The sequence below is a fragment of the Scyliorhinus torazame genome, chromosome 4, assembly GCF_047496885.1.
Source record: "Scyliorhinus torazame isolate Kashiwa2021f chromosome 4, sScyTor2.1, whole genome shotgun sequence".
NCBI classification, from domain to species: Eukaryota; Metazoa; Chordata; class Chondrichthyes; order Carcharhiniformes; family Scyliorhinidae; genus Scyliorhinus; species Scyliorhinus torazame.
The window spans coordinates 203,364,793-203,385,464 of record NC_092710.1 but is presented as its reverse complement, the minus strand read 5'-3'; the positions used below and the strand labels follow the sequence as shown (position 1 = coordinate 203,385,464).

Sequence of the window (20,672 nt, the reverse complement as noted above, 5' to 3'; positions counted from 1 at the left end):
CCCAGGCCTGGGCAGCCACCCATCAAATCATTCCCTTCCAGTCCCTCAACAAATCCAATAATTTGAGAGGTTTCTTTAGCCCCTTACTCCCTCTCAAAATTGGTGGAGCCCAGTCCACACTTGTAAATAGTTGCACCAATTCATACCCACGTGACCTTCGCCTGAGATGGGCGGAGAATGAAGACCGAACCCACTAATGAGACGTGGGTGCATGCAAATGGCAGTTTTCCATGGGCCCACTGGTGCGGGGCACAACCCTCGCTAACGCCACCAGCAATGGCGTCGGAACAGGCGCCGGGGGCAAATCACGATTTTTCACTTGCGTGCTATTCTCTGCCCGATTGCAATTCTTACTGCCAGCGGTGGGAAATGAGAATTCAGCCCATTTTATACGAAGAAACGATCCCAGACACACTATAAACCCATCCTCCAGGCGACCTTTAGTAACATAGCTTCATCACTTCTTTCTTAAAAGGATAGGAAGAAAGGAAATGTCGAGTACCCTTGAGTATTCAGTTCCAAGCCTTGGTCAACGTGCAATACATATCTGCAATTGTTATCGTTACCATGTCTATTTACATATATTTGTGCCATCAATTCAGCTGTCTGGATACAAACATATGAATTAGGAGCTGTGGACCACTCAGCCCCTTGAACCTCCGCCATTCAACAAGACCATGGCTGGTTTTTTTTAACTGCAACTTCACATTCCCGCCTACCCATGATTACCTTTCACCCCCTTGCTTATCAAGAATCTATCAAACTCTGCCTTAAGGATACTCTCTGCCTCAACCACATTTTGAGGAAGAGAATTACAAGTGTCACAACCCTCAGAAACTCTTTTTCCTCATCTCGGTCTTAAATGGGCGTACCCATAATTTTAAACAATGACCCCTAGTTCTAGATTCCCCCACAAGAGGAGACATCCTTTCCACATCCACCCTGTCAAATACCCCCCCCAGTGTCTTCTAAGTTTCAATCATGTGGATGCATGCAGAGTTCATAACAAGGTAAAGAACATTTAATTCCGTACTATTAAACTACTTCACCCCACCTTGGCCTATTTGCTGTGTACTTTTGTGGGTGTAGATTCTGTATTTTTCTACACCTTTCTTCACAAGAACAGTGGGAGATGTTTATATGCAAGACTGACATACTTTACCACCAACTGAAGATGCCAAGGGGGTCTGAAATATTGCATTGGGGAGAAATGGGCAGGTGAAAGTTCTGCATTCATAGAATTTACAGTGCAGAAGGAGGCCATTCAGCACATTGAGTCTGCACCTGCCCTTGGAAAGAGCTCCCCATTCAAGCCCACACCTCCACCCTATCCCCGTAACCCAATAACTCTTCCTACCCTTTTTGAATACTAAGGGTAATTTAGCAGGGCCAGTCCACCTAACCTGCACATCTTTGGACTATGGGAGGAAACCGGAGCACACGGAGGAAACCCACGCAGACACAGGGAGAACGTGCAAATTCCGCAGACAGTGACCCAAGCCGGGAATCGAACCCGAAACCCTGGAGCTGTGAAGCGATTGTGATAACCACTGTGCTACCGTGCCGTCCCATTCGGGTCATGAAGAAAAAAATTCTCATGATAAATACTTGTTGAATTAACCCAATCAATAGTTTTGCACCTTACATCTCTGGTGCTATTTGCGTACAGTTTTATTTTGTCCAACAATGTAAAAGGTTCGCACTGTGTAAAATAGCATTTTCCTCAGCACCATGGAAATGATATTTCCGTGGGCAAAAGGTCAGATTAAGTGTTGGAGACCCATTTGCTGAATGGCACTCATCTTTCATATATTGCTCCCAATTGGCACGAGGAACATGAATTAGCCACAGAAATAGCAAAAACAATACAAATGAGGGCGGCAAGGGGTGGAGGACTGTATTATCCCAGTAAAACTTTCATAGTAACCTTCCACTACATCCTGTGAACTATTGAGTGTGAAGCAAGGGGTCGTCTTGTGGATAGATCAGTGGCAGAGAAAAGCAAATACCCTCGCTCCAGGATGTCAAGACAATGCCGATTTTCTGTCTGCTTATCTCCATCAAATTTTAAATGAGAGGGGGCTGTACCTGAGCAATAGCAAACATTTACAATTGGCAAACAGGGGTGGCACCCAAGCAATGCTTATATTAAACCGTTTATATTTCATTAGTTCTGCAGCTGATGTTGTAAACAAAATGTGCATTGAACAAAACACATAGCAAACTGATGCAGCTGATACCAGGAAATCATCGCGGCCAACAAGCAAAAAGCACAATTGCGTTGCATCTCCTTTCATTAAGCTGTCAATACTTCCTCTGCGGTCTCAAGCTGCAGGGCGTTGGTTAAACAAACTAACATATCAAAGGAAGTTTCGAAAGGCACTGGACAAGGAAGGCAGAAGCTTTTCTGAAGTTTAAAACAAATTGAGACAGAAAACAATGAGAACAACAAACAGACACGCTCTCATCTGGGCTGACACTGAAACACACTTGGATGGCCCAAAAAAAATCATCTAATTTCAATTATCAAAATTAACAGAGTAATATTTATGTTAATTTACAGCAGCTGAACACTTAGACAAAATATCCTGATCAGAGAAAGCCAGCATCAAACTGCAAAAATGCAAATGACATTTAATGAAGCGACTCGAATTGGTCGAGGTGGTAACAAATGTACCAGATAGGAGTGTCTATGGAAGATACCTAGATACATAGAAGATAGGAGCAGGAAGAGGCCTTTTGGCCCTTCATCAGGATCATGGCTGATCATCCAACTCAATAGCCTAATCCTGCTTTCTCCCCACAGCCTTTGATCCCATTCTCCCCAAGTGCTATATCCAGCCGCCTCTTGAATATATTCAAAGTTTTAGCATCAACTACTTCCTGTGGTAATGAATTCCACAGGCTCACCTCTCTTGGTGTGAAGAAATGTCTCCTTATATCTGTCCAAAATGGTTTACCCTGAATCTTCAGGCTGTGACCCTTGGTTCTGAACACACCTATCATTGGTAACATCTTCCCTGCATCTACCCTGTCTACTCCTATTAGAATTTTATAAGTCTCCATGAGATCACCCCTCATTCTTCTGATCTATAGCGAGAACAATCCCAACCTAGTCAATCTCTCCTCATATGACAGTCCTGCCATCCCTGGAATCAGTCTGGTAAACCTTCGCTGCACCCCCTCGAGAGGAGACCTAAACTGCACACAATACTCCAAGTGTGGCCTCACCAAGGCCCTGTACAATTGCAGCAACACATCCCTGCTTCTATACTCAAAACCTCTTGCAATGAAGGCCAACATACCATTTGCCTTCTTTACAGCCCGCTGCACCTGCATGCTTACCTTCAGCGAATGGTGCACAAGGACACCCAGGTCCCACTGCACACTCCCCTTTCCCAATTTACAACCATTCAGGTAGTAATCTGCCTTCCTGTTTTTGTTTCCAAAATGAATAACCTCACACTTATCCAAATTTTACTGCATCTGCCATTGGTTTGCCCACTCGCCCAACCTGTCCAGATCATGCTGTAGGATCCCTGCATCCTCGTCACAATTCACCCTCCCACCTAATGTGGTATCATCTGCAAACTTTGTGTTACATTTTGTTCCCTCATCCAAGACAATCCATATGAGGCCATGAACAAAAATGTGAATATGTGGGCCAGAATTTTACATCTCAGGCAGGAGGGGAGCATGACATTTCAGGGATGTGATTCCCTCCTGGTTCCAAGGGATTAAGAAGGGGAAAATAGAGTACGAGAGCAAGCTCGCGGGGAACATATAAATTGACTGTAAAAGCTTCCTTTGGAATGTGAAGAGAAAATTGGTGAAGACAAATATGTCCTTTATAAGCAGAAACTGGGAAATTTACATCAGGGAATAAAGAAATGGCTGTCCAACTAAATACAGACTTCGGTTTTGGCTTCACAAAGTACACAAGTAACGTACCAAAATTGTTGGGGATCACAGGGTTTAGTGAGAGGAAGGAGCTGAAAGAAATCAGTATTTGCAGGGAACTGGTGTTGAGGACATTGATGGGATTGAAGACCGATAAATCCCCAGGGCCAGATAATCTACATACCAATGTACTCAAGTGGCCCTAGAATTGGTGGATGCCTTGGTGGTCATCCTCCAATATTCTATAGACTCTGGAACAGTTCCTACAGATTGGGGGGTAGCTAATGTAACCCCACTATTTAGAAAGGGAAGTAGAGAGAAAACAGGGAATTGCAGGCCAGTCAGCCTGACATCGGTAGTAAGGAAAATTCTGGAGTCCGCTATGAAAGATTTAATACAAGAGCATTTGGAAAACAGTGGCAGAATCGGACAGAGTCAGCATGGATTTATGAAAGGGAACTCGTGCTTGGCAAATCTACTGGAATTCTTTGAGGATGTAACGAGTAGAATTGATGAAGGGGAGCCAGTGGATGTGGTTTATTTTTATTTTCAGGAAGCTTCCCACAAAGTCCCACAAAAGAGATTAGCGTGTAAAATTAAAGCACATGGGATTGGGGGACATGTAATGAAATGGATAGAAAACTGGTTGGCAGATAGGAAACAAAGAGTAAGAACATAGAACATAAAACTGTACAGCACAGTACAGGCCCTTGGGCCCACGATGTTGTGCCGAACTAGTTTGAAACTAAGATCAAATCAACCTACTCCCAATCATTCTAGTGCACTCCATATGCCTATCCAATAACCGCTTGAAAGTTCCTAAAGTATCCGACTCCACTACCGTAGCTGGGAGTGCTTTCCACGCCCCAACCACTCTCGGAGTAAAGAACCTACCTCTGACATCCCTCCTGTCTTTTTCTGAATGGCAGGCAGTGACTAGTGGGGTGTTGCAGGGATCGGTGCTAGGACCCCAGCTATATCATTAACATATATTGGGAACATATTGGGAACTAAATGCAATAGTTGCAAATTGCAGATGGCACAAAGCTGGTTGGGAGGATGAGCTGTGAGGAGGATGCGGAGATGCTTCAGTGTGATTTGGACAGTTGAGTGAATGGTCAAATGCATGGCAGATGCAGTATAATTTGGATAAATGTGAGATTATTCACTTTGGTAGCAAAACAGGAAGGCAGGTAATTATCTGATTGGCTATAAATTGAGAAGGGAAAGTGAAACAAGACCTGGGTATCCGCATACACCAGTCACTGAAAGTAAGCATGCAGATGCTGCAGTCAGTAAAGAAGGCAAATGCTATGTTGGCCGTCATAAACAAGAGGCATTGAGTACAGGAGTAGGAATGTCTTGCTGCAATTCTACAGGACCTTGTGAGGCCACACCTGGAGTATTGTATACATTTTTGGTCTCTTTAGCTGAGGAAGGATGTTCTTGCTATGGAGAGTGTGCAGAGGTGGTTTACCAGACTGATGTCTGGGATGGTAGGACTGGCATACAAGGAGAGATCGAGGTGGTATGATTATATTCACTGGAGTTCAGAAGAATGAGGGTGGATCTCAAACCTATAAAATTCTAACAGGACTAGACAGGGAAGATGCAGAAAGAATGTTCCCAACGGTGGGACTGCCCAGACAAAGGGTCATAGTCTAAGGAGAAGATCAAGCCATGATCTAACTGACTGGCGTAAACGTCCAATTCCTGATCCTATATTCTCAAGTTATGCTCTAGTCTTGAAGACACTTCCTGGTGATACATTTAAAAAACATGAACAATGGAGACTGTGGGAAAATTCTTTGATATCAACTTATTTTGCCACTGTAATCTGAGAACAACTATTGATGCTTCGGACTTGATCCATTAACTTTTAATGACACACTAACGAGAGAACTATAAACTGTAATAATTAAGAGCTAGTGAAGTGATTAACAGAACACAGACCTCATGGATTATCATATTTCTCAGTCAACAACACACGAGGGAAACAGAGAAAAGATGGAACATTCAACAACGCTGCACACGACACTGCTGGGCTTAGATGGCAATGATGTGAAAGCTAATGGAATGGTACAGTAAACTAAGGTTATGTGCAGTCTGCTCAAAAGGCAGGTCCCCGTCTCATAGTCTGCTGATGCTTCATCCTGAGCTGTTTCTTTGGCGGTTTTTGTCAGTTATGGTTTGTCATTGCCTTCCATTCTCAGGGACAGGGGAAAGAGGCAAATCCCTAGTCTGTATTGGCCAGAACAGGAACTGAACCCACACTGTTAGCATTGCTCAGAACCACACCCAAGCCATCCAGCACCCGGAAGCTGTTTAATTCTATATCAATAACAGAGTTAACATCATAATGGATGATGAAAACGAATATTGAAACCAGAGCCCCAAAAGCAGGTTCCATTTCCATGCTGGTGCAGGGATGGATCCGGGAACTTAAATATAATGGCATTTCGAAATTTCAAGGTTACTGCAGTTGAAGTTTTATATCTTTGTTTGCTTACCTTGTCCATTAGAATAGTAAATCCACTTTTCTTTATTTGGAGTCGGGGAAATAGGCTTCTTGAGACCAGCTTTTTCAACGATGCTGCTGGGGTCTTGTTTGGGGCCTTTCTTCAGCACATGGGAGCTTTTCTTGATACTGCAGACTACTGTCACCACCAGCACCAACAGCAGAAAGAGAACAATCATCCACGGTAAATGCTCATTTATGTCAAAGTGCTTGTGTGCGCTTGGCCTTGGTGGGCCTTTCCTGAGAGGTCTGGAATCAGCACCAGCTCTCGAGGATTCCATGATAGGCTGAAAATTCTTCGAAGCGGAGAGAGCTGAATTTGAGCGTAACTGGGGAGAATGCCAAAGCTGTGCTTCTTTGGTCACTCCACTGATTAAATTTGTGGTTGTAGATGTAGCCGTGGTGCTCAATTTATTAGGAATACCTGCAAAATATTTAAACAAAATGGGTTCCTTTACCTCAGAAGGATCAAAACTTATTAGTCAAAAAAAATCAATCTTCCAAAACGTTCATACGGTTATCTCAACATGTCGCTGAACATCATTAACAACTGAACTAATTCACAAAGTTAATGTACCACTGCTGTATACCCAGTATGTATTACTCCAGTAACATAGAAGAATGTTGAAGAATATGCACTTAATAAAAGGTGCACAGTCAGCCTATTTCAGCCAGGGTGACTGCTGCAGTTCTGCAAATGGCTTCAGCATTTTTGATAAATAAACAGGCAAATCAGAGAATGGTTTTAGCTCAACAGGCCAAGTGGCCTGCCCAAGTGGTCAGCAGACAAAAAAAAAATTGAGATCACTGCAAGAGGGCTGTAAAATATCACCAAGGCACTTTACAGCTGTGTTAGCTGGTATTAGAGCAAGTTAGCCAAAGTTTTAATAGAACACCTTAAAGAAAGGAAGGCAAAGACTTTAGGAAATGAACACCAAAGTGCAGGGAGCTGACTGCACAGCAGCCAACAATGAGACAAGAGAAAACTGGAGATGCAGAAGAGGTCAGAATTAGAACAACACAGAATCTGAGGATTGCAAGGCTGGAGTTTAAAACAATGAGGAGTGACCTGAAGTATAGAAGATCCTGAATGGTCTTGACAATGCTTCCTCTTGGGGCGAGTCCAGAACTAGAGGACACGGTTTTAAAATTCCGGGTCACCCGTTCAGGACAGAGGGGGAAATTTATTTCTGTCAGAGTTGTGAGACCTAAAGAAGGCGGTGCAGCAATCTCATTGTATATTTCTGCGGCAGAGGTAGAACGACTCCATTGCCTAACAAAAATCTAAAAGTTATCAGGGTAAATGGGAATGTAGAAAATTAAACATCAACAGACAACCATGATCGTATTGAATAGCAAATCAGGCTCGAGACCCTGAATGGCCTATTTCTGCTCATATTTTGTATGATTGTATGCATGTAACAGATAGGGAGAGAGCAAGGGAACAAATAGACTTGAATACATAGGTGGCAATTTAAAATTCAAATTGTTGTTAGTCAAGAAGCCAGTGTGGGTCAGTGAGCACTGGTGTATTGTAGAACAAGGACTTGAGGCAAATTAGGATACATACAGCAGAGGTTTACCAAGAGATGAAGTTGGGAGGCTGGCCAAGAGGCTATTGGAAGAGTTTGCATGTAACAAAAGAACAATTCAGTGTTTCACCAGCACCTGGGCTGAGCCTCAGTCAGAGACAGGTTATATCTGGCATTCAGGGACAGCTAGGAAAGATCCTGGGCAACTCCACTGGTGCATGAGCAGGAAGATAAGACATTGCATGATATTCTCTGACTACAACTGGACAATTAAGAATGGAACCAAGCTAGGGAAGTCCCATCCAATGGACAGAGGAAAGGCATTTTAGAAGGATGGTGTAGTTGACCATGTCAAAGGCTTCAGGCAGGTTGAGAATGAGGAGGATGGTTAGTGCATTGCTCCCAGTCAGACAGAATATCATCTATGATTTTTGAGCATTTCAATGTTGTGGTATGGGTGGAAACATGATTGGAGAGGTTCACAAACTGGGTATTACCTTTACTGTCAATTAGAAAGTTGCCAATTACGGCGTGCTAATCGTGTTTCAGGGCAGAAACAGATGTACAATAAACAGTTCACATCTCACTCAAGTACAGTTATTTTAACTTGATCACCTCATATGGTATTGGCTTTGGTTTGAGTCAAAAACATTAATTAGCAAATTTATCAGATTCATACATTTAGTTTGAATAAATAGGTCCAAAGATTTCAATACTAAAGTCACAATATTTGTTTCTAATCCACCACAGCTTTAAAAAGCACAAGTTCTGAGACTGAAATATGGGATCTAAAAAGAACTGACTGCATTTCTTCAAATGCGTTTTGCCTTGCTGTAGTGCGATCCCGTTCTAGATATCTTGGATCTGACCGTCAGATTTCAGTAATTGTGCTGCTGAACACAAGATGCTACACTTACAGAATTCATTGATTTCTTCAGAAGGACAAATCAAGTTAATGTGTACTATACGTGATGGGGACTGTACTTCAATTTCCGTGCATTAGCCTAGGTGTATTTGAATCACAAATAATTACCTGATGGAGTGGAGGCATCAGGCAGTACTCCATTGTGGTGGTGAGCGGACTCTGTGCTTGGTGCGTTGGTAGCTGTGCTCAGAGTTGTGCTTGGTAAGCCACAGATGTTATCCCTTTTTCGGTTTCCTGGTTCCAAGATCACCAGAGCCTGTTCTGAACAATTGGTGAGTGTTTTGCACCTCGGACTGGAAGGCACATCAGAGAAAGTGCCACGAGGGCAAGGTTTACACTTGACATCTTCTGTCTCACTTCCCTTCTTCTTCACGCGCCAACCAACTGCACAAACTGTGTACACTACACAGATTTTGTTAGACAGAAAAGTACCAGGTGGGCAAGTGCACTCACGGTCAGAAAAGGCAGTACAGGGGAATTTCTTAATCATTGGAGTCACACAGGGCCTGCAGGTGTGACACTGATCAATGCCATTCTCATGTTTCGTGAAAGTGCCGTTTTTACAGGGGCTGCAGACACGCAATGATGATGAGGTGCAATGTTGTGCCACGTGGGTGCCTGCAGGGCACTTATTACAGTAAATTTCTTTCCCTGTTGAACGATCATGGTGACGGTATTTACCAGAAAGAGATAGAGCAGCCTTTGGAGTGGGTTCTACTTGAGCTGTAATGTCACCAAGCAACAGGAACAGCAGCTGAAACAAAACAGAGGTGAAAAAGAAAGTCAGTCAGACATTTTGTATCAAGCAAAATATTTTTTGGAAGTCTCCCTGCTTAAGTGGATACATTAAATAAAAGCAAATCGTCCGTGATCTGCCCAACATTCATCCAAAAACAAATTACACAACAAGAACATATCAATTAACAGGTTATACATCTCAATGCACATTGAATTATTCCTCACAAAGAGTAGGGTAAAATGCAAAACTATCCTCAATTTGATAGTGGCTGGCAATGCCACCTGTACAAACCTCAAGATGTTTGGTGCAGGACAAATGCTAACAAGCAGAGTGAAGGGCATTCTTCTGAATTTGGGGCTGAAGGCCATTGCTGGGACTAAATAAAGGGTGCATGATTCAACATTTATATATGTTGCATCTGTCCTCAGAACATTTAATGCTGACAACTGTTGCCTTCATTATAAAGCATCTCATTCCCAGCAGCATCACCCTCTTGCTTTGTGAAGCAGAAAGAAAACATTCACACTGCAGCAACATTGCATGTGCAGAGGGTGGCACGGTGGAACAATGGTTAGCATTGCCGCCTCACGGCAACGAGGAACTGGGTTCGATCCCGGCCCCGAGTCACTGTCCGTGTGGAGTTTGCACATTCTCCCAGTGTCTGTGTGGGCATCACCCCCACAACCAAAGATGTGCAGGGTAGGTGGATTGGCCATGCTAAATTGCTGCTTTATGGGGGGAAAAGAATTGGGCATTTTAACTTATTAAAAAAAAACATTGCATGTGCAGTTCTACCCCACCCAGTATTAGATTCCATCTATTCAGCAACAATGAAATATTATCAGAGCAGATCTGGGAAATTGAAGTCATCCATTAACTCTCTTTGACAAAATATAGAAAAATGGAATACGAGGCACATCGCCAACCCATCTCAAATGAATAGATAATTCCAGTAAGAACATTAACCAAACAGAAAAAGGCAAAAAAAAAATGCCTGCAGTTCTTCTGCCAACAGCCTCAACTTCAATTCCTCACTAAAAGTAAAGATTCTGAGCCTTACAAATTATCTCCAATAACTATTGAATAATAATTTCTATAGCAGGCAAATAAAAAAAGATGAAGACATTAAATATTCATACAAAACCCAAAATGTGCGCACAAACAACCACCATCCTGATGGTGCTCCACAATGAGACTCCTCCCACTCATTTATTTTGATTATTTATGCTTAATCTTATGATTTTTTTTTTAACCTGTCTGATAGCTCTTCTGTTACGTGCACTGCACTTTCCTACATACCAGCACCAAGGGCTTTGCTGTGGTCTAACAACAGAAGCAGAATTCATGGAGTTATGGCAGATCATGGAGGCCTCAATTGTGAAATTACACTTAAGCAATAATAAAATTCCTAAAGGTGACCAGCTGGCTCTTTACTCCTCTGGAACCCAGCTTTCAATATAGGCCAGATTAACAAAACACCCCAAAGTAAAAAAAACTCAGGCTTGTATTTACAAAATTCTTTGCACGATGTAACTTATTTTAATGCACTGACTTGCTACAACCTTACAAACAAAAACGGATGATGACTGGCTATTTTATGGTGGGTTGGAGGAAGGGATAATGGCTGCGATAATGGGAAGAATTTTGTAAAACTCTGAGCACCCAGTTATTAAGACAGGATGGAATATAAAATTGAAGAGAGAAGGTATAGGTAAAAACTGTAATGAGTTTATAAATAAAGACACACAGTTGAGAGAATAGAATGAATATACTCATGCTTTTGAGCAGCAAACTTCAGGGCCTGATAGCAAAGCTTTCTGTGTAGAATCAAGAAATGTTACGCTGCTTAGTAGAATGATGCAACCTTATAGTATTGAGTTTGTGTGTATATACACATGTGCATTGTAATTTTTCAGATGCAATACAGATTTCATTAGTTGATTTGCAGATTAAGGTAATGGAACACTGTACACCACTCGTTAAAGCTCAGCAAAAAGTGAAGCAACCGTTGTAATTTGCACACATCTAAAAATAGCCCCGACAGGTCTGCACATAAAATATTAGCCTATCAATTCGTATACTGAGCCCCTTGTGTATTTTCTGTTGTTATTCCAGATCTTTATTTAAACTAATGCCACGAAGCTCCAGGTTAGTAAAGTAACCACTTTATTTCTTGAAATGCAGACAAAGCCACAGATAGATTATAGATTCTTCACTATTTGCAGCCAGACTTGAATTTAATGTCAATGTGAAAAAAGTTTGTTACAGCTTTGCATAGATTTACTGAAAAATGAAATGCAAGTCACCATAGTCCCCCGGGGCCATAGGCCGAAAGAGTGACTGGTGATGATTTAACCGGCGCGTCATCACACCTCAGGCGACGGGAAAGATCGAGAAGGCAGGGCTTTCATGGATAACCTCAGCGGGTAAAGGAATTGAACCCGCATCATGAACCAGCCGCCCAGCCAACTGAGCTACGCAACCCCCAGTGAAATCATGTGCATTGGCTATGAAACTGAATCACAAAGGATGTGATGAGCTGTTCCAAAGTCAAAATGCAGCTGATGCACCAAATCATGCATTTAATCTTTTCGATATGTACAAAATCAACAGTGGCGGTAACTATCCAAGCAAATACTGGAATAAATGTAATGCTTGTGGAGAAGGTCAGAAGTAGATTTTAAAGTTTACTCAGGACTGCTTCTTGGTTCAATACATTTGCAGTCCAACAGGCATAGAAGCACAGCTTAACTTAAATCTCAAAAATTAAGGAGGGCGATAACCAATGTTCGGGTGGTAGAATAACTGGGAAGTAGTGATCACAATACAGTTAGGTTCAACATACTTGCATATGAGGGGCGGTACAGTGGCACAGTAGTTAGCACTGCTGCCTCACAGTGGCAGGGACCCGGGTTCCATTCCGACCTTGGGTCACTGTCTGCGTGGAGTTTGCACTTTTTTCCAGTGTCTGTGTGGGTTTGCTCCCACAGTCCAAAGATGTGCGGGTTAGGTGGATTGGCCATGCTAAATTTCTCAGTGTCCATGGATGTGCAGGTTAGGTTATTGGTTACGGGGAGGGCAAGATGGACATGGGTAGAGTTCTGAATGACTTCCTTCTGCACTGTAGGGATTCTATGCTTCGATAATAAAGGGATATGAAGGGTAAAAAAAAGGATTCTGGACTTGGGAAAGTCAAAGAGGGTTTGGCTCAAATTATTTGGTTGAAAAATTAGCAACGGTTAATAAATTCGCTGTGGGAAAACTTAAAATAGATGTAGTACTTACAGTAAATACAAGTTTTCTTCAACAGAAATTAAAACTACAAACTTTAAAACAAAGCACCTGATAAAGTTAGGTCAAACAATATGAGAATTACAAGAACCATCAAAAAGCAATAGTGGGAAGGTGGAAAAAATTAGAAAGCCTAGAAGAGCAAAGAAAGATTTATCATAGAATCATAGAGGGCTACAGCACAGAAAAGGCCATTCAGCCCATCGAGCCCGTGTTGGTCAAAGACTATTCTAATCGGATTAGAACAATTCTAATTTGGTTTTCCAGAACTTAGCCCATAGCATTAAAACATAGACATAAATAAAGAAATTGTGAGGAGGAGGCCATTCAATCTGATTCATTATGATCTTGGCTGATCATCCAACTCAATAGCTTGTTCTCGCATAATCTTTGATCCCATTAGCCAATGTACTTAACTCAATCTTGAAAGCACACAATGTTTTGGCCTCAAATGTTTTCTGTGGTAGTGAATTCCACAGGCTCATCACTCTCTGGATGAAGAAATGTCTCCTCACCTCAGTCCTAATGGTTTACTCCGTATACTTTTAATTCAAGTTCTGGACTCCCTCACCATCAGGAACATCCTACCTGCATCTTCCCTATCCAGTAGTTAGAATTTTATAGGTTTCCATGAGATCCCCCCTCATTCTTCTGAACTCCAGCGAATACAATCTTAACAAACTCAATCTCTCCTCATGCTTCAATCCCGCAAGGGCAGCAGTGGTTAGCTCTGCTGCCTCAAGGCACTGAGGTCCCAGGTTCGATCGCAGCCCTGGGTTACTGTCCGTGTGGAGTTTGCACATTCTCCAGTGTTTGCATGGGTTTCGCCCACAACCCAAAGATGTGCAGGGTGGATTGGCCATGCTAAATTGCCCCTTAATTGGAAAAATGATTGGGTACTTAAATTCATTTTTAAAAATATTTCAATCCCAGCATCCCATGAATCTGTCTGGTAAACCTTCTTTAGACTACCTCCACAGCAAGAACATCCTCCCTCAGATAAGGACACAAAAACTGTATACAATATTCCAGGTGTGCCTCACCAAGTTCCTGTATAATTGCAGCAAGACATTCCAGCTCCTCTACTTCAATCCTCTCGCCATGAAGACAAATGCATCACATACCTTCTATACTGCCTGCAGCATCTGCATGCTTAAATTCAGCGACTGGTCTATGAGGACACCAGGGTCTCATTGCACTTTCTCCTCTCACAATTTGTAGCCATTCAGATAATAATCTGCCTTTCTGCTTTTGCGACCAAAGTGCATAAATACTGCTTCTGCCATGTATTTGCCCACTCACTCAGCTTGTCCAAATGACACTGAAGGATCTCTGTGTCCTATCCTCCTTACAGCTCACCTTCCCACCCTGTGTCACTTGCAAATTTGGAGATAGTACATTTAGTTCCCTCATCAAAATCATTAATGTATATTGTGAATAGCTGGAGTCCCAGCACCGATCCTTGCAGTACCCCACTAGTCAATGCTTCCCACTTAGAAAAAGACCCATTTATTCCTATTCTTCGTTTCCTGTCTGGCGACCAGTTTTCTATCCATCTCAATACACGACCCCGGATCTCATGTGCTTTAATTTTACAAGCTAATCTCTTTATGTGGGACCTGGTTGAAAGCTTTCTGAAAATAGCCCACATCCACTGGCTCCTTCTCATCACCTCCACTAGTTACATCAGAATTCCAGTAGATTTGTCTTTTGTGTGCTTTGCATCGCAAGTGCTCATCCAAATACTTCAATGTATTAGGACCCTGCCTCGACACCCTTCCAGGCAGAGTCCCAGACTCCTATCACCCTCTGGGTGAAAAGCTTTTTCTCACGTCCCCTCTAACTGCCCCACCCCTTACCTCAAATCTATGCCCCCTGGCCATTGATCCACCAAGGGGAAAGTTTATTCCTGTCTATTCTATCTGTACCCCTCATAAGTTTACACATCTCAATCATTAGAAAATAATAGGGAAAGGAAATTGGGAAGACTTGAGATGCACATAGCAAGTAACAATTTAAAGAGAGGCTTGACCACTCTAGGATGAATGGAATCAGTTATGGAGGATAGGAGAATGGAGATTATTTAGGTAATAAATATTTTCAGTGTATACAAATGTTGGTGGAAGTGAGAAAACAGGTTTGCCAGAGGAGGGCAAGAGATACTTGTGGAAGGAATTGGTTCTGAAAAGGCATAGCAAAGCTCAAGATGGAGAAATACTCAGAGCCAGAAAACTTGCATGCTGGACTGCTCAAAGGTATGAGACAGAAGGTAGCCTAGACTCCAAACACAACTCTTTGAATTCTCCTTAAATATACAAATTGTGCAGCTGTCCCAGAGAATGGCCTTCAAGATCAGCTCGTACCAATGGTTGTGGTCAAACACTTTACAATCCAGAGTTCAAGGCAAAAATCAACAAGCATTTAGAAATATATAGACCAAGGACAGTCAGCACAGATTACGTAATTAGGAATCACTGCTGAAAAATCACTGCTGAAAAAATAAGGGGGCTCTCTGGCTTGCTCTGCCATTTTATAAGGTTATGACAGATCTGATTGTATTTGATTAATCCAGTAGTTAAATATATGGGACAGTGTTTGCATGCAAGAGCTATGTCCCCAAAACTATTTATAATTTGTAGGATGTAATTACATGCATAAAATACTATTAATATTGGATAAATTAAGAATGTGGAATTATGAAACTGACAAAAATTGTAACATTGCAAAAGTTCTTTTAAAAGAAGAATACTGTAACCGCCAATGTTATAATAGTGACTTCTTCAGAAGTACTTAATTGGCTGCAAAGCATTTCGAGAGGTGTACTGATTATGAAAGGTGCTTTATAAAACAAAAATCAGCTTTTTTTTAATGTTTTAAAAATTGGTGCTGTTGGAAATACAGTTCATTAACATTTACAACTTATTAAAAGCCATGTTTACACTGGCACGGAAGTATTTTAGCTTATAGATATTTAACCCCTGCTAAGGTCACTCATTCACCAATCCCCCCCATCGCCCCTGCACTCTGCCCCATTAACAGAGGATTTTTGAGGTTGGACTGCACAAACCCATTTTCGGATTAAAGCAAAGCAAACTAGATGTTTCTGAACCATTTCTTAGATAAAGGTCCATCGTTCAAGTAATATAGAGGGGAGTCACAGAATTTACAGTGCAGAAGGAAGCCATCTAGCCCATCGAGTCTGCACCAGCCCTTGGAAAGAGCACCCTACTTAAGCCCAGGCCTCCACACTATCCCTGTTACCCAGTAACCCCACCAAACCTTTTTGGACACTAAATGCAATTTAGCATAGCCAATCCACCTGAACTGCACATCTTTGGACTGTGGGAGGAAACCGGAGCACCCGGAGGAAACCCACGCAGACTCGGGGAGAAAGTGCAAACTCCACACAGACAGTCACCCGAGGTAATGGAACCTGGGAGGCAGCAGTGCTAACCACTGTCACCCTACTCAAAATTTCACTGATATTGTATTCTCCTTCTGTGTACCCGAACAGACGGCAGAATGTGGCGACTGGGGGCTTTTCACAGTAACTTCATTGCAGTATTAATGTAAGTCTACTTGTGACAATAAAGATTGCTATAATAATCTGGGAATTCTTGATGGAGACACTGGGAGCAAAGAAATTCCATTCCTCAAAAAAATGTTTAAAACTCCATAAGATATTGTGCCCCACAGTGCAGAATGCATCCCCAAGCTGTATCTCCCATTTTATAATTTAAATTGTATTATGGAGAAGATAAACAACTCGGCAAAATTAATCAAAATTCCTCCATCCTTAGCACGGAGAGAAAATGGCCATATATAGATGATCAACTGCATTAATGACCAAAGACAACATAAATTCAATGGGCAAAGTTTGCTGAAAAAGCCAACTATTATTCCTGAACAAACCAATTATAAATTGAAAGAATAAGTCCGAGAAATACTATTGGGACTAAATGCTGACATAGGATCTGATGGCCTATATCTTCAGGTCTTAAAGGAAGTGACTTGAGATAGTGGAAATATTAGTGGTTACAATTCAAAATTACATTGATTCTTAGCGATCTCAGCAGATTGGAAAACTGCAAATATAATGCCCGTATTCAAGAAAGGAGAGACAGAAAACAGGAAACTAAGGACTAGTTAGTCAAACAACTGTCATTGGGAAAATGCTGGAATCTATTATGTAGGAAGCAACAACAAGACATTTGCTAAATTATACAACAATCAAGCAGAATCCACGTGATTTTATGAAAAGGGAAATCACGTCTGGACAATGTATTGGTGTTCTTTAGGATGTGGATGAAGGGGAAATGAGAAATGAGTGGATATTGTGTATTTGTATCTCCAAAGGCCATTCAATATGATGCCGCATAAAAGGTCACCACAGAAAATAAGAGGTCATGGTGTTGAGGTCACTTTCAGGTTGACAAACTGTAACAACTGGGGTGCTACAGGGGGCTACAGGGATCAATCATGCACCCTCCATTATTCATGATACATATTAACTTGGATGAAGGGACAGGGTAGATCATCAAATCTGCTGATGATACAAATCTAGATCAGTAAGACTGGGAGGGATTACGGGCATGGGGGGGCAGGGGGGGGAGAGCGGGGTGTAGGGCCTGGGTGGAATGATCTTAGAGGGTCGGTGTAGACTCAATGGGCCAAATGGCCTCCTTCTGCGCTGTAGGGATTTTATGATTCTATGAAAGCAAGTTCTGAAGAGGGCACAAAACATTTGCAAAACGGATATCGATTATTAAGTGAATGGACAAAGAAAATAGGCAAATGGTCAACAATTAGCAGATGAGTCTATAATATGAGGAAGAGTGAGGTTGTCCACTTTGTCAGGGGATACAAGTGAAGCAAAATATTATTAAATAGAGACACTGTAGAATTCTGAGACACAGAGACCTGTAACTCGTCCACAAAAAAAGTTAGTATAAAGGTGATGGCATGTACAAGTTGACAAACTCTAGATTGACATTCCAGGAACCACACGCGATATATAGTCGAGGGCTGATGTGCTGGACAATGTGATTGACTGCAAATTCCAACCAATTAGGGCAATGAAGCAAAGAGGAAACATGCGCACACCCTGAAGGAATGGAAATGAAAATAACAAAATGGGTATTCTGTACATCCAATTTCTCAATTCCTCCCAAGACAAATTAAATTAAATGGCACACATAACCTATCATCATGACACATGTACTTGAGATAAAAAAACAAACTTTAGATTCACTGGAATTATGTAACTATGTGGAAACAAAGACACAAGATAAATGGAGAGGAGTTAAGATTTTGAAATGAAACAATAACAAATACTGTTGAAATAAACTGAGGTTATCTAAGGGAGAAAGTTAAAGTTATTATCCTGCAGTGACAAAGTGTTTCCACTGCTGAGACCAAACATCAGTAATGTTGCAGCCAAAACAGATTAACTAGGAGCAATACACCAGTGCTCTGAATCTTCCTTCATGTTATCATTGTGAAGAACTGCACAAGTGTTCTTATTTTCCACAATGTTTCAAATTTCAGATTCATGACTATTGAACGTAAGTGGGCAAGGCAGAGAGCATTGAATAACTTTCGACCGCAGAAATTTGCTCACCATTATCTGAATGTGAATTAACTTTTATACCACCATTAAAATCGCATAAGTGCTTCATTCACATGGGCATCATATACCACCAAATCACATGAGGTCAGGTGATCAAACGTTTGGTCAAAGATATCTCCCCGTGTCTGCATGGGTCTCACCCTCACAACCCAAAAGGATGTGCAGGGTCGGTCAATTGGCCATATCTTTTTATTAAAACAGTAAAAATATATACAAGGCCAACGGTACAAACACTAATTTTGTGTTGGAGAAACAGGGTGCCCTCCCCTCAGTACCAATGTAAGGAGAGGGGGTGTGGGTGATACTCTGATTATTAAAACAGTTCACAGCACATTTCTACAAAAAACAAATGGAGTGACCAGATACGCTCGCCTCTACCAACAGAAGGGAAAGGAGCGAGGTGGGGAGGAATGGAGTCGGGGTGTTGGTGGGGGGGGGCGGCCCAATAGGACATTGCCTGAACTATCTACGGAGGCAGAAAAACAAAAGAATCTTCAATTATGATGTGCCAAATTCCGGGATACCCCCGGAGGGGGTGAGGGGCGACACAGTGTCAGGCACAAGTGAGCCCTGCACCCCACTGCAGAGAGCCTCATGTGCGAAATTGTCCCTTAATTGGAAAAAAGTGGGTACTATTAAAAAAAATTAAAAAGAGGGAGTGAGGCCATGGAAGGAATTGAAAATAAAGATAAGAATTTTAAAATAAAGACATTGCTTAACCGGAAGCCAATGGAGATCAGCAGGAACAGGGGCAATCAATGAACAGAATTTGTTGTTTGAGTTTTGGATGACCTCAATTTTACAGATGGTAGAATGTGGGAGAGCAGCCAGGAACATATTGGAATAATAAAGACGAGAAATAACAAGGGCACAAACGAGGGCTTCCACAGCAGATCAGCTCAAACAAGGGGGGAGTTGAACAATGCTGCAGAGGTGGAAATAGGCAGTCTGAGCAATGGTACAAATGCGAGATTGGAAGTTCATCTTGGAGCTAAACACGACAACAAAGTTGTGAACAGACTGGTTTAATCTCAGACAGTTGTCAAGGAGGGATGGACCAGCCTCGGCTTCCTTGACCGGGTGTCGTTTAGCACTGGTTTCCACAAATGTGGACCTGGCGTACTGGCACTTTTTGGGGAGGGAGGTCCTCCTCGGTGGTCAGGCGCACCCAGGTCGTCACGCTCTGGTCACAGTTGTGCCCTGGCACTCTAAACACTGCTCGGGCACCATATTCCTGGGATGGCACCCAGGTGGTACTGCTGGGATGACAGGGTGCTGGGGCTGGCAGTGCCAGGGTGCCCAGGTGGAATCTTGCCCATATCAGGGATCTGGCCTGGGGGTGCTTTGCCCGAATGAGGTGGGATGCAGGAGGCTCAAGGACCCCCTCAATTGGAAAGTTGGGGCATTGAGGGGAGGTTTTAAAAACGGCAACCAGATCTCTTCCTGCACTGACAAGCTGAGCTCATTAGTGTAGGAAACAAGTCGAAGTGCGGCCTCGGTCGGGCATTCCTCACCGAAGCCCAAATAAAAAATAGTAGGAATGAACCCAGCAGTTAGAGAACAAAGTTTGGAGTGGGCTTTAGCCTTGAATATTGCTAAAAAGAGAGACATGTTGTCAAAGCTTTTTGACTTGACTCATCAGGACAAACTCAAGAATGCCAAATTTCAAATGGTCATGGCAAATTATGGTCAGAAAACATCAGAAAAGGTGCTGAATGATTGGCAAGTCAACTCTGATTGGCCAACAGAGGGTCGGGAGGGCATTGGCAACAGCACCGCTCAGTCCGATGGTGGTGGCGAGGTTAAAGATTTGGAGACAGTAGAGGCAGTACTTTAAGTTGTGGGTGGGATCGGGAGAGATGCCGATTAGGAGGAACCATAGGTTTGAGCCAGGGAAGTGGGATGGGAGATTTCAGAGATACGAGGAAAGGGGAGTTAGGGTATTAAACAATTTGTTTCTGGGGGGCCATTTTGCGAGGCTGGAGGAGTTGGGGGAGAAATATGGACTGGGGCAGAGGGAGATAGTTAGATATCTGCAGGTCTGGGATTTTGCCAGGAAGGAGATTCAAAGCTTCCCGTTAGCGCCGGCCTGCACATTGTTGGAGGAGGTATTGACAGCAGGGGGAATGGAGAGGGGG

At 42.5% G+C, this 20,672-nt stretch overlaps 1 protein-coding gene across 2 annotated transcripts in view; it reads right to left on the bottom strand.

Moving 5' to 3' along the window:
- Positions 1-20,672, bottom strand: part of tnfrsf21 (tumor necrosis factor receptor superfamily, member 21) — a 115,376-nt gene that overhangs the window by 69,832 nt on the left and 24,872 nt on the right. For both annotated transcript variants that reach the window (XM_072499138.1, XM_072499140.1), the window contains exons 2-3: positions 8,984-9,629; positions 6,411-6,842 (exon numbers count right to left, since the gene is read on the bottom strand). In XM_072499138.1, the coding sequence (XP_072355239.1) occupies positions 6,411-6,842; positions 8,984-9,629 (1,078 nt within the window). The remainder of the gene's footprint in view (positions 1-6,410; positions 6,843-8,983; positions 9,630-20,672) is intronic.